Raw genomic sequence first — 12,274 nt, forward strand, 5'->3', positions numbered from 1 at the left:
AGAGAGAGGGAAGCATGCGTGCTGTGCTGCCCCGCAGCGTTCGGGGTCACTGGGCTGGAGTGCAGCTCTTCCCGGGGCTCTAAGGCCCAAGAAGGTCCCCTAGACCCGACCTTATGCTAGAGGCCAGGAGCAGCCGCACCTTCAGTGCAGTGTGGGCTGTGCACTAGGCTCAGAGGAAGCAGATGTGGCAGAGGTCACAGGAAACGTTCAGGGGCACCCTTACCTCTATCCCAACAAGGCTGGACACAGGGAAAGTCACTGCAGGCCCTCTTCTCTGCTTCACAAGGAACCATATGACAGTCGGGCCAGAGTTTTGTGTTCTGACTTGGGCAGGGCGGTGCGGTTTGCGTCTGTCAGCCCCACACGACACAGGTAGCAGGGTGGCATAGATTTTTACAAAGACAAACTTTATTGACAGTCACAGGCCTCCAGGGCAAGCTCTGAGGTGAAGAAGGGCCCCAGCCCCTCCTCCACTTGCCTGGGCACCTACTGGCTGAGGGAGGAAGTCTGGGGACTCCCGCCCTGCGAAGTTTAGAAGCAGGCCTTCCCTGCAGCCCAGGTGGTGTGGGGGCCCTGCAGAGCTACGCTCCCCAGAGCCTGCGTGAGTGCAGGACTAGGACCCCTCACTGGGCAGGCTACACCCAGGGCCATCCTGTCACCCAGAGCCACTGAAGCTTGGCAGTTGCCTCTCTTGGCACCAAAGACAACAAACGGAGAAAGCTGCTTCCCTGAAGAACAAAGGTGCTTTAAACACAGGCTTGCGGGGGGCGCTGAGCCGCAGGCAGGACCCCCACCCGCGGCCTCATCAGCTCTCTTTGCCTCCACTGCTCTTCTGCTCTGAGGCTGTAGCCTTCGTCAGGTTCCCCGCTTCTCGCTTCAGGACACTAAGCAGAGTCTGCGAGCTCTCCAGGATCTGCGGACAGAGACGCCAGCCAGTTAACACTCTTCCCCCACCCCACCCCACCCCACCCCACCCCCACCCCCCGCCCCGTCGGAAAGTTGCCACAGCCTGGCGCCCTCTCCTGCGCCGGGCCCAGCTCCCCTCTGAGTATAGCCCAAAGCCCACTGCTCACACCCTGGGAATCCAGGCCCCAGTCGGCTCCCGCTCCCGCTGCTGCTCAGTCTGGAGCCAGCGACACGGCGACAAGACGCCAACAGTAGGACCCAGACCTCGCTGTCACTCCACGGGGGCCGACGACCTGTCTAGGCGCCCCGGGGCCAGCACCCGGACCCCGAGCCCCACCTTGAGGTAGGCGGCTTCTGTCTCCGCGATGGTCCGATCGAACTCGTTCCGAGAGGCAATCTTGCGCGCCAGGTTCTCGTTGACTCGGGCCAGCTTCTCCGTCAGCTGCCTCACCTCGTTCTGCAGCCTCTGCTTCTCCTCCTCCTCCTGCTGTATCTGCCGGCACAGCTCCTCCCGCTTCTGGCACAGCTCCTCGATGCCTGGGGCGAGCGGGGAGCGGGCGCGGTGGGCGCCGGGGGCCGCGGTGGGCACGGGAGCGCCGGCCCCAGCGCGCGAGGCGAGCGGCCAGCGAAGGCCCGGGCGCCCAGACCAGGCCGGCGGCCGGCGTCCCAGGGCGTCTGCCGTCTCAGGAGGCCCCGCGCGAGCCCCCGTGCTGTCTGTGGGGCTGAGCGCGCCCAGGCCCCCGCACCCTGCTCGCGCCATAGACGCCGGCTCTCGGGGCGGCCACTCCGCGGCTCCGCCCGGCGTCCGGGCCGCTCCGGCCGGAACAGCCGCGCGCGGCGGGCCAGCGCCGGCCCGGGCCCGCAGGCCGGCGACCCCGCCGCCCTCCCAGCCTGCCCGCCGGCCTCGCCGCGCGGCCACTCACACTTGACCAGCTCGTTGTTGTAATTCTGCAGCGCCGCGCCCTGCTGGGTCATGGTCGCCGCCGGGCCCCGCCGCCCCAACCGCCGCTGCAGCCCCCCTCGGCGCCTGCGCACGATGTCCGCTCGCCCCGCCTCCGGTCGCGTCACCGCCCCTGCGCCTCTCGCCGCGCACCGTGTGCGTCATCGTCGCGCGCGCGCGCCCAATTTGACGACATCGCGGCGCGCCTCGCCGAGCGGCTCTGAGAGCTGGTGGGCGCAGATGGCGGCGGCGACGGAGGCGGGCCGTGACGCGGGGCCTGCGCAGGAGCTGCTGGCGGCCTGGAACACCGTGAGCACCGGGCTGGTGCCTCCGGCCGCGCTGGGACTGGTGAGGCCCGAGATGAGGGCGACGGGCCGGCGCGGGGTGCCCGGGGCCCCGAGCCCGCCCTCGCCCGTCCTGGCTTCCCTGCGTGTTCCGCAGCCCTTCCCTCGCGTGGGCCTGCGTCCCTGCGAGGAAGGGCGGCGGGGTTCCCGTGGCCTTCCATCCGCGCTGTCCCTTTCCCGCTTTTTCTCACCTGTCTCCACCCTCTCCGCCTCCGCGCTGCGTCCCCTTCTCATGGTTTTCTGTACTGCAGGCGTCCTCTCGAACCAGCGGTGCCGTCCCTCCAAAAGAGGAGGAGCTCCGGGCGGCGGTGGAGGTGCTCAGGGGCCACGGTCTGCACTCGGTCCTGGAGGAGTGGTTCGTAGAGGTGCTGCAGACCGACCTGCAGGCCAGCATCTCCCTCGAGTTCTGGAATGCCATCTCTCAGCGCGAGAACTGTGCGGACGAGCCCCAGTGCCTTCTGTTGCTCCTGGATGCTTTCGGTCTGCTGGAGAGCCGCCTGGATCCCTACCTGCGTAGTCTAGAGCTCCTGGAGAAATGGACTCGCCTGGGCTTGCTGATGGGCACCGGTGCTCAGGGGCTCCGGGAGAAGGTCCACACCACGTTGCGGGGCGTCCTGTTCTTTTCCACTCCCAGAGCTTTTCAGGAGATGATCCAGCGCCTCTACGGGCGCTTCTTGAGAGTTTACATGCAGAGTAAGAGAAAAGGGGAAGGAGGCACAGACCCGGAACTGGAGGGGGAATTGGACAGCAGGTATGCCCGCCGCCGGTACTACCGCCTTCTGCAGAGCCCGCTGTGCGCGGGGTGCGGCAGTGACAAACAGCAGTGCTGGTGCCGCCAAGCGTTGGAGCAGTTCCACCAGCTCAGCCAGGTCCTGTGAGTACTTGGCCTGCGTGTCCTGTGTCCCTGTCCCTCCTGGCTCCTGCTTGCCCCTCTGGGTCCCCCCGGCCCCTGCAGAGAGCTGGTGAGCTAGCTGGGGGTGGTCTCTGCCGCTCGCCCTGGTTCCCAAGGGTTCTCAGGATGTGTGTCTTCTATGAGTTTATGCCTCTTGTCTTTGCCTAGGTGCGTCTGTTATTCACCCTGGCTCAGGCGAATTCACCTTTGTACTCTGCTTACGCTAAGACTGCTCGATTCTACGATTCCCGGGCTGTGCAGAATTCTGCTGTGCTTGTTGTAGGCTCTCGGAAGTGGAATGATGTTTGTCTTGGAATTGAGAAAGATACGCTTGCTATTTCTTCTCTGTAGAGCAAGTCAGAGATTAGACCAGCATGCTGGGCAAACTGATGGCCTTTCTAGCCTTGTAAGGAGGGAAGGATTCTGTTGTCAGACCCAGGCCCTGTCGTGCGGGTCCCCGGCTCTCTGGGTGCTTGCTTGTGTAAAGTCCCTGTTCGCTGTCGCTGGTGTGGCTGCGTCGGGTCTGGACTGCGGCACACGGGGCCTTCGCTGGCCTGCACGGGCTTGTCTCTCACTGTGGCGTGTGCACTTAGCTGCCCCGCGACACGTGGGATCTTAGTTCCCTGACCAGGAATTGAACCTGTGTCCTCTGCTTTGGGAGGATTACTAACCCCTGGACCGCTCAGGACGTCCCGTGGCCCCTTGTGATGACTTTGTCAGTGTGAATGGAGTGGCGGCTGCACAGCCGTCAGAGTCTTCTCACTGGGCTGACGGTGTGGCGTGCTCCCCAGAAGCTTGGTTCTCTTGGGCTTTTCTGCCATCATGGGTCAGGATCAGCACTGAGAAGCAGAGACTGCTACATCTGTGTTCACGTGGCCGGAGTAGTGACATCTCTAGCTATTGTTTGAGGGCCATTGTTAGGAGGTGGACGAGGCCTTGGCCCCAGTAGCCAGAGGTGCTGACCCCTTGGGGAGAGCGGGAGGTGCCTTACCGGTGCTGCCATCTCAGCAGCTTTGCCTTGAGTTCCTGGGGGCGGTTTTGCCCCAGCGGGAGGGCTGCAGGAGGCTGTGCTGAGGGTGCGCGGCGGGTGCGTGCGCTGCGTGCGACGTGGGCGGGGCTCTCCTCCAGGCACAAGCTCAGTCTGCTGGAGCGGGTCAGCGCGGAGGCTGTGACCAGCACCCTGCACCAGGTGACCCGGGAGCGGATGGAGGACCGTTGTCGGGGCGAGTACGAACGCTCCTTCCTGCGCGAGTTCCACAAGGTGAGGCCTCTCCCGAGGATGAGAAGAGGCTGCTGGCAAGAGTGACTAGGTGCCTTGGCTTTAGAAGTGGGCAGAGTGTGGTGACCTGGGTGAATCAGGACGCTGCTGGTGACTGAAGCTGTCTTGGTGCTGGGTGGAGGCTGGTCATCCTGGGCCCACCCTGGCGCCAGCGAGGAAGAGCCTGACATGCTTCCTGAGATCTGTGCAGGGCCACATGGCCAGAGGCAGCCCCAAGGTCTGGGCTGTCCCAGCGCGGGGCCTTGGGGCGTCCATGCTGTTGGGGCGTGGCCTGGGGGCTGCCCTGGGCTGCACAGCGTTGTGGGAGAGCCGGGCCCAACCGTGGGGCTCTGAGCCTGCCTCACTTCCCACCCTCCCCACTCCGCTGCATCCTGCCGCCTGCCTCCTGAGGACGCTTGTGCGCTGCAATGCTGAGGGCGGGGGTGGTGTTCAGTGCAAGGGTCCCCGAAGTGGGCTGTAGCGCGCCTGGAGGCCCGGGGGTAGCTGTGCTGTCCCCAGGCAGCAGACCGTCCGGGCCGTCTTGCTGGTGGCTGGGTGGGCGGTCCCCAGGGTGTGTCCGTCCACTCAGATGCAGCGCCCTGTGAGAGCCGCTGTGGTCAGAGATGAGCCTGGTGCTGGTGTGCATGGGGTAGGCCCTGGGAGGCCCCTTCAGGCCCCCGTCTGCTGATTTCACTGTGCTCTTGGTCTGGGACAGGTCCCCGGGGTTCCCAAGGGCCAGCCCGCGGCAGGTAGCTGCACCTCTGCCCTGGGCTTGGGCCCTGGAGCCCCACAGCTGTGCTCTCCTGACAGTGGATCGAGAGAGTGGTTGGCTGGCTGGGCAAGGTGTTCCTGCAGGACGGCCCCAGCAGGCCCGCGTCCCCGGAGCCGGGCGCCACGCTGCGGCGCTGGCGGTGCCACGTGCAGAGGTTCTTCTACCGCATCTATGCCGGCCTGCGCATCGAGGAGCTCTTCAGCATCATCCGAGGTCAGCCCGCTCGCTGGGGGCCCCTGCCCTCGCCCCTGCCTGCAGCCCAGGACCCCCGCGTCTGGAGCACAGCCGGGCCCCACCCCGCATCCGCATTGGGCAAGAGAGGCGCTGAATCTGCCCCCAGCTCTGCCCTAGCCCTTGGGCTCTGCTCCGCCCATCTGCCCCTCAGGGTGGCTGTGCTCAAGGGTGCGGGCCCCTGAGAGCACAGGGGCCACAGCAGACCCCGGGCAGGGTCTCTCCCTGCAGCCTGTGGAGGTGTGGCCGCTCACCCTCCAGATCTCTCTCCAGCTGTCTGTGGGCACACCACGTGTGCACGTGCCAGGATCAGCCTCTCCCCACAGACTTCCCGGACTCGAGGCCCGCTGTGGAAGACCTCAAGTACTGCCTGGAGAGGACAGACCAGAGGCCGCAGCTGCTCGTGTCCCTCAAGGCTGCCCTGGAGACGCGGCTGCTCCACCCAGGTAGAGCCTGGGAGGGGTCAGGGAGCTTTTCTGCGGCCCTTGGGGGGTGGGGTTCTGCCCCGCCCTGTGAGGACAGAGCCACTCTTCAGTACGGGTTAAGGGGGCAGTGCCTCAGATCACGGGGGTCCCGGGGTGCCGTCGCAGTGGGGTCTGCAGGCCACCTGGCTGGGGCGTCTGTCTCCGTGTCACCGTGTTGCTCGGGGTCTCCTGTCCCGACCGCAGGCGTGAACACCTGTGACATCATCACCCTGTACATCTCCGCCATCAAGGCGCTGCGCGTGCTGGACCCGTCCATGGTTGTCCTGGAGGTGGCCTGTGAGCCCATTCGCCGGTACCTGCGGTGAGCGCGGGGCAGCTGAGGGAACCCTCAGGGCCCCCAGCCCCACTTGTGCTGCTGAGCCCCCTGCAGGCCTTGGTGGAGTGAAAGGACGTGGTCCCCTGGGCACCAGGTGTCCTCCCAGGTCGGGCAGCCCAAGCTGGGCACCTTCCTTTTGCCAGTGCTGGCTGTGGGCCTGCAGCCCAGGGCCACCGCACCCGTATGCAGGCCCAGGGCCAGGTCAGCACAGACAGACGCACAGACTCAGCTTTGCCTCGTTGCGAGCTGGCCCAGGGCTGATGGGAAGGGTGGGTCTTGTGTTGGCCTTTCCACCCCAAGGAACAGAGCCTCTTGACTGTTGGCCAGGGAGCGCAGCCGACCAGGAGCCCCTGGGGCAGTAGAGACTTGAGCCTGCTGACCCCTGGCCCTGCATGGCCTGGTCCGGATCTGTCTTGTCATCTCAGCCCCTGATGCAGAAAACGGTGGCTTTTTAATTTTGGGGGGTGGCAGTGGAGTCTGATGGCCCTGCCTTTATCTTGTGACTGGTGGGTGCTGCCTGTGGGGGTCGGTGGGGTCACTGGGTCAGCTGGAGCAGGCAGCGAGGGCTCGTGTCCACCAGGACGCGGGAGGACACAGTGCGGCAGATCGTGGCGGGGCTGACCGGGGACTCGGATGGGACGGGGGACTTGGCTGTTGAGCTGTCCAAGACGGACCCTGCAAGCCTGGAGACCGGGCAGGACAGTGAAGACGACTCTGGCGAGCCGGAGGACTGGGTCCCCGACCCCGTGGACGCAGACCCAGGTCAGTGTTGGGCAGCTCTGCGAGCCCCGGGGTCGTGGGGGGCCCGGTCGGGTCGGAGCTCTGGTTGTCGCTACACGTGCTCGAGCTTGAGGAGGTCCTTGGTCCATGCCCGACCTGGCCTGGTTCCCCAGGGTGCTCCCCCTGGCCGGCTGGGCCCATGTGGGTGGTGGCCCCCATCAGAGCCCTAAGGGGTGCCCTGCCTGCCCCACCCCCCACCCCCTGGCCCTGCTGCTTCCGCTGGAGGAGGGGCAGGTCTCTGCACATCCGCACCAGGGACCCAGAGCCAGGCCTCACGCAGGGGTGCAGTGGGCAGGCTGCTCGGCACAGACGGCGCCACCTCCATGTCTGAGGCGCCCGTGTGCCTGGCCTCCAGGGAAGTCCAGCTCCAAGCGGCGCTCCTCGGACATCATCAGCCTGCTGGTCAGCATCTACGGCAGCAAGGACCTCTTCATCAACGAGTACCGCTCGCTGCTGGCCGACCGCCTGCTGCACCAGTTCAGCTTTAGCCCCGAGCGGTGAGGCCTGCGGGGGGTGCCCTGCGTCCAGGGGAGGCGTGACCCCGACTCGGGACAGCAGTCCTCTGTCAGCCCCAGTGCACGGCGGAGACGAGCGCGGTCCCCGGCCCGGCAGGGGCCGGCCCGTGCTTGACCACTGCCCCGGGCGCCTGGGGATGGCCGGAGAACCAGAGCGCAGGGTTAAGGCTGAGGACCTGAGGTCCTGAGTGGGGAGAGGCTCGGCGCCGGAGAGCTGATCCTAGGGGCTTCCTTCCAGAGCCAGGGGAGGGCAGTGGGGGGCGGGGCCCTGGAGCCCGCCTGTGCTCCCCGCCTCAGCCCCACACACCCGTTCCTGGCTAAAGACATCTGGGGGTGGCTGCTCCCAGGGCTGCCGCCTGGCCTCCCGGGCTAGGGACGTCCCTGCTCTGGGGACAGGGGCACAGGGCAGTGGGCGTTGCCCTGCAGGGGCTGCCTGGGGCGGGGGCGCTGAACCCCTCAGAGACGCATCCTTGCAGGGAGATCCGCAACGTGGAGCTGCTGAAGCTGCGCTTTGGCGAGGCCCCGATGCACTTCTGTGAGGTCATGCTCAAGGTGGGCGCCCGGGCCCCACGCAGCCACCTGGTCCCCGCCCCTGCCCAGACCCTCAGGAGGCCCGTTTCCCCAGGACATGGCGGACTCACGCCGCATCAACGCCAACATCCGGGAGGAGGACGAGAAGCGGCCCGCTGAGGAGCAGCCACCCTTCGGAGTCTATGCCGTCATCCTGTCCAGCGAGTTCTGGCCGCCCTTCAAGGACGAGAAGCTGGAGGTCCCTGAGGACATCAGGGAGGCCCTGGAGGTCTACTGCCGGAAGTATGAGAAGCTGAAGGTAGGGCTGCGCTGCTGGGGCCGCGGGCGCCTCGGCGAGTCCTGTGTCTGTGCTCTGGGCTCCACGCCCTCTGCGCTCTCCCGGGAGTCCGCCTGTGCACACGTGCCATCTGGGCGTGTGCGCGCTCCACGCTCCAGGGGCCTGGCGGTGCTGGCGTGAGCCCTGACCCTGAGCTGCCTCTGCAGCGCCCGCCCGCCTGTTCTCAGAGCCCTGCACTGGGTGCTCGGCCCAGGACCCCGCTGTGTCCCCTCCGTGGGCGCCTCCAGGAGGTCTCCTGGCTTCTCTTGGGGTGTTCGGCGGCTCCTCTGGGTTTGCTGTGAGCCGGTGCTGGGGCAGGCTGGGTTAAGGCTGAGGACGTGAGGTCCTGAGTGGGGAGAGGCTCGGCACCGGAGAGCTGATCCTAGGGGCTTCCTTCCAGAGCCAGGGGAGGGTGGCGGGGGGCGGGGTCCTGGAGCCCGCCTGTGCTCCCCGCCTCAGCCCCGCACACCCCTTCCTGGCTAAAGACATCTGAGGGGCCCTCCCCAGCCTCCCTCTGTGCCCCAGTGCGCCTGTTAGGAGAGGCCCTGCCAGCTTCCTCTGGGGCGTCCCCCTGGGTCTGAAGGTGGACTCAGACACGGCCCCCTTCTCAGGTTGGTGCGTCCTCCAGCTGGGTGCTGGGGCGCCTGGGGGGCTTCTGCTCCCCGCAGCAGGTCTCCTGCCCGAGGCCAGTGCCGCACACGCTGGGGTGGCCATGGCCTCTGCTGCAGACCCGAGTTGGGGTTGAAAAGGTCACGGTTCTGAGCCGCAGCGCCTGGTTAGGACCCGGCCAGCTGCTGACCGTGGAGAGCTTCAGCGTCACGCCCCCTTCAGAGCCGTGGGGGCTGCATTACTCGGGAGCAGCGCTTGGCCCAGAGTCACCCTACCAGTGTCCCCGGTGGCGGCCGTAACAAAGATGACAGACAGGTGCCTTGAACATGACGGCCGTTTTCTGAGTTGCAGCAGCTGTCGAGCATCTGTGATGCCAACAGAAACTCAGGTCAGGGTGTCAGTAGGGCGTGCCCCTCCACAGGCCTCTTGGTGGCTCTGGGCTGTGGTGCCCCACTCTGGCCCTGGCTCACGTTACCCGGCCTCTCCCAGGGTCTGTGTGCAGAGTCCCCTCTTCCTCCGAGGACCCCAGGCCCCGCTCCGTGTGACTGAACCTTGACAAGCTGCCTTTAGGGACCCAGGCCAGCACCCCTGCCCTGCTGCTGAGGCCTAAGCCTGTGTGGGCATCCACGCAGGTCTCAGCGTCCAGTGCCTGGACCAGGGCGCCCACGCCTCTCCTGGGCCCCCCATGCCGGTCCCGGGACTGGCTGGCTGATGTGGCTTTGACACAGCTCACCTCTCAGGCCCCGCGGGCTCTGCCACAGAGTGCGTGGAGTGGTGCGCTCCTTTGGGCTCACCGGTCCTCCTCGGTTTCCCCCTCGATTCACACGAGCAGTGAGGAAGCTGCAGGCTGCTCCCCCTACGCGTCACGTGATATCTCAGCCCAGCGCCCCGCACCTCCCTCCAGCCCTGCTCGCCCCAGCGGAGCTCGTCTCTGCCGCTCCTTCAGCGGTCGCCTTGCAGTCGTGTCCAGCGGCGCTGCGACAGGCCTCACCGGAAGGGGCCTTGGGGTCGGGTTTCCCCCGGTCGTCTCCCCAGGGCAACCCCAGCTTTCACGAGCATGCAGCTCAGAAGGTTCCAAGTCCTCCCCTCCCCCAGCGCCGCAGCCACAGGCACGTTTCTGGGAAAGGTGCTTGCTCCAGCATCATGCTCCGCCCGCACTGAAGTCCACCGCCACTCCGCGGTGGCCGTGACAAAGCCTGCTCGCCAGGTGGCAGAGTGGTACGACCTGCTCCTGGCCCTGCAGGCCGGGTCTGTGGTGGAGGGCTGGGCGGGGCTGCGGGCCTCCTGGAGGCTGCAGAGGAGGTCCTCCCCCGTCTTCCAGCCCCGCTCTGCTTCCCGTGTCTGCGTGCCACCCACCCTCTGACAGGTACACTGGTCTACTAGGTTAGGGTCCGAGTCGCTCCCAGACCTTGTCTTCCCTACCGATATCCACAGGTCAGGTCAAGGTCTGAGATCCTGGGATCAAGAAGTGGGCGTGTCTCGGAGGGATACGTGGCCTGGCTGCTGGGTGCTGCTGGCTGAGGGCGGGAGCTGGGAGCCCACCGGGCGCTGGTGTGGCTGCCACTGCAGCTGTTACCCGCCGGGTCGGGATGGGAGCCCTTTCCCGCCTGCTCCCAGGCTGTAAAGCCTGGTTCAGCGGGACCCGCCGAACGGCCCGCGCTGACCCTGTCTTCCCCAGGCCATGCGGACGCTCAGCTGGAAGCACACCCTGGGCTTGGTGACAATGGACGTGGAGCTGGCTGACCGCACCCTGTCCGTGGCGGTGACCCCGGTGCAGGCTGTGGTCTTGCTGTATTTCCAGGACCAAGGTGAGCTCCCCAGCTGCGCCCTACCCCGCCCCCACCCCGCTTCGGCCACACCCCCAGGAGAACACGGCCTGTCTCCCGAGGAGGGCGGGCGGGCCCGGGCGGCTCCCCGCCCCCAGCCCCTCCCCCAGGTCCTGCCCGTCCCGCTGAGCTGGGCCCGTGAGGGGCACGGCGGAGCTCGCCCGCCCACGCCCCGCCGCCTGCCCGCAGCCAGCTGGGGCCTGGAGGAGCTGAGCGAGGCGGTGAAGATGCCGGCCGCGCTGCTGCGGCGCCGCCTGTCCGTGTGGCTGCAGCAGGGCGTGCTGCGCGAGGAGCCGGCCGGCACCTTCTCGGTAGTGGAGGAAGAGCGGCCGCAGGACCGGGACAACATGGTCCTGGTCGACAGCGACGACGAGAGCGACTCGGGCCTGGCCTCGCAAGCCGACCAGAAGGAGGAGGAGCTGCTGGTGCGCCCTGCCCGCCGCGGGGGCGGGGCGGGGCGCCGGGGGCGGGGCGGGGCGCCGGGGGGCGGGGCGGGCGCCGGGGGGGGGGGGGGTCGCGGCGCGGGGGGGGGGGGGGCGGCCGGCCTGACCGCGGCGGTTCCCGCAGCTCTTCTGGACGTACATCCAGGCTATGCTGACCAACCTGGAGAGCCTGTCGCTGGAGCGCATCTTCAGCATGCTGCGCATGTTCGTGGTCTCCGGCCCCGCGCTGGCCGAGATCGACCTGCAGGAGCTCCAGGGCTTCCTGCAGAGGAAGGTGCGCGACCAGCAGCTCGTCTACTCCGCCGGCGTCTACCGCCTGCCCAAGAGTTGTGGCTGAGCCGCCACCGGGCCCTGCCCGCCCCCCGCCAGAATGCGAGTAAAGAGATGGTTCTTCATCCTCCGTGTCGTGTCGGCTCTGTGGCCCCAGGGTGGGCGTGTGCCCCAGTTCTGCACACTGGCCTCCCCGCATCCAGGCACCGCGGGGCCCCCCAGCAGGTGGGGCTGCACCCCTGTGTGGGCTCCAGGCCGGGAGGAGTCCCGGCACGTGAGCGTCCAGTCACCGTGGCTAGCGAAAACCCACGTCAGGCTCGTGGCTCCAGCCAACGAGGGGCCAGCCACCTGGGAAACAGACCTCTTGGATCTCCACCCAAGGGCCCCCAGCCCTGGCCTCACCCCTCTGGCCCTTGGGAGAACTCTGGTTCCCCTCCCTCTACTCTGCCTGAGGGTCAAGTCCCCCAGTGCTGGGCTGAGAGCCCCATGGCTCCTTTGCAGGCCCAGTGTGTTGTTAGAACGTGTGAGGGGGGTGAGCAGACAGGCGGCCCGTCGCGTCTGCAGCACGAGAGGCTGCCTGCATCCCTGCTGTGGTCCAGCGGTCAGTGCTGGGGGCTGACGGTGAGGCATGCTTCCTGAAAAACCCATCCCTCCCACGCCCGAGGTGTGGTCGGGGGCGCCCGGGAGCCTGGCAGTTCCTCCGAGGGAGAGGCCGTGCCCAGGGAGCCAGCTGCCCCCAGGGCTGTGCACAGGCCCTGTCCAGCCACTCTGGGGGCCCAGCACTGGCCTCGCCCCAGCTCCCAGGAGGCGGTGGGGTGGGTGTTGGTGCCAGGCCTGAGG

At 67.3% G+C, this 12,274-nt stretch overlaps 2 protein-coding genes across 3 annotated transcripts; one reads left to right on the plus strand and one right to left on the minus strand.

Annotated features, from left to right (window-relative positions):
- SSNA1 (SS nuclear autoantigen 1) lies at nt 387–1,937 on the minus strand. Its single transcript, XM_018056262.1, has 3 exons — nt 1,830–1,937; nt 1,244–1,443; nt 387–913 (listed from the first exon to the last, which is right to left on the minus strand). Exons 1-3 carry the CDS (start codon nt 1,879–1,881, stop codon nt 806–808), a joined length of 360 nt encoding a protein of 119 aa, XP_017911751.1. The 5' UTR covers nt 1,882–1,937; the 3' UTR covers nt 387–805.
- On the plus strand, nt 1,856–11,559 carry ANAPC2 (anaphase promoting complex subunit 2). 2 transcript variants are annotated; one of them, XM_018056256.1, is made up of 13 exons: nt 1,856–2,194; nt 2,442–3,064; nt 4,211–4,343; nt 5,151–5,325; nt 5,670–5,789; nt 6,012–6,129; nt 6,725–6,906; nt 7,280–7,421; nt 7,916–7,991; nt 8,065–8,268; nt 10,574–10,703; nt 10,911–11,146; nt 11,289–11,559. In XM_018056256.1, exons 1-13 carry the CDS (start codon nt 1,880–1,882, stop codon nt 11,499–11,501), a joined length of 2,667 nt encoding a protein of 888 aa, XP_017911745.1. In that variant the 5' UTR covers nt 1,856–1,879; the 3' UTR covers nt 11,502–11,559. The 2 variants fall into 2 exon arrangements, with proteins under 2 accessions (XP_017911745.1, XP_017911747.1); XM_018056258.1 differs by lacking the exon at nt 11,289–11,559 and having other exon boundaries at nt 10,915–11,048.

Source organism: Capra hircus, chromosome 11, assembly GCF_001704415.2.
Source record: "Capra hircus breed San Clemente chromosome 11, ASM170441v1, whole genome shotgun sequence".
Taxonomy (NCBI): domain Eukaryota; kingdom Metazoa; phylum Chordata; class Mammalia; order Artiodactyla; family Bovidae; genus Capra; species Capra hircus.

Bases quoted from the DNA above. Each gene is read 5' to 3' on its own strand.
- ANAPC2 (XM_018056256.1), top strand. From the start codon at position 1,880: ATGGTCGCCGCCGGGCCCCGCCGCCCCAACCGCCGCTGCAGCCCCCCT. The intron at 2,195-2,441 runs GTGAGGCCCGAG...TCTGTACTGCAG, and splicing joins CTCCGGCCGCGCTGGGACTG to GCGTCCTCTCGAACCAGCGG. The intron at 3,065-4,210 runs GTGAGTACTTGG...GCTCTCCTCCAG, and splicing joins CACCAGCTCAGCCAGGTCCT to GCACAAGCTCAGTCTGCTGG.
- SSNA1 (XM_018056262.1), bottom strand. From the start codon at position 1,881: ATGACCCAGCAGGGCGCGGCGCTGCAGAATTACAACAACGAGCTGGTC. The intron at 1,444-1,829 runs GTGAGTGGCCGC...CGCTCGCCCCAG, and splicing joins CAACAACGAGCTGGTCAAGT to GCATCGAGGAGCTGTGCCAG. The intron at 914-1,243 runs GTGGGGCTCGGG...CTCTGTCCGCAG, and splicing joins CAGAAGCCGCCTACCTCAAG to ATCCTGGAGAGCTCGCAGAC.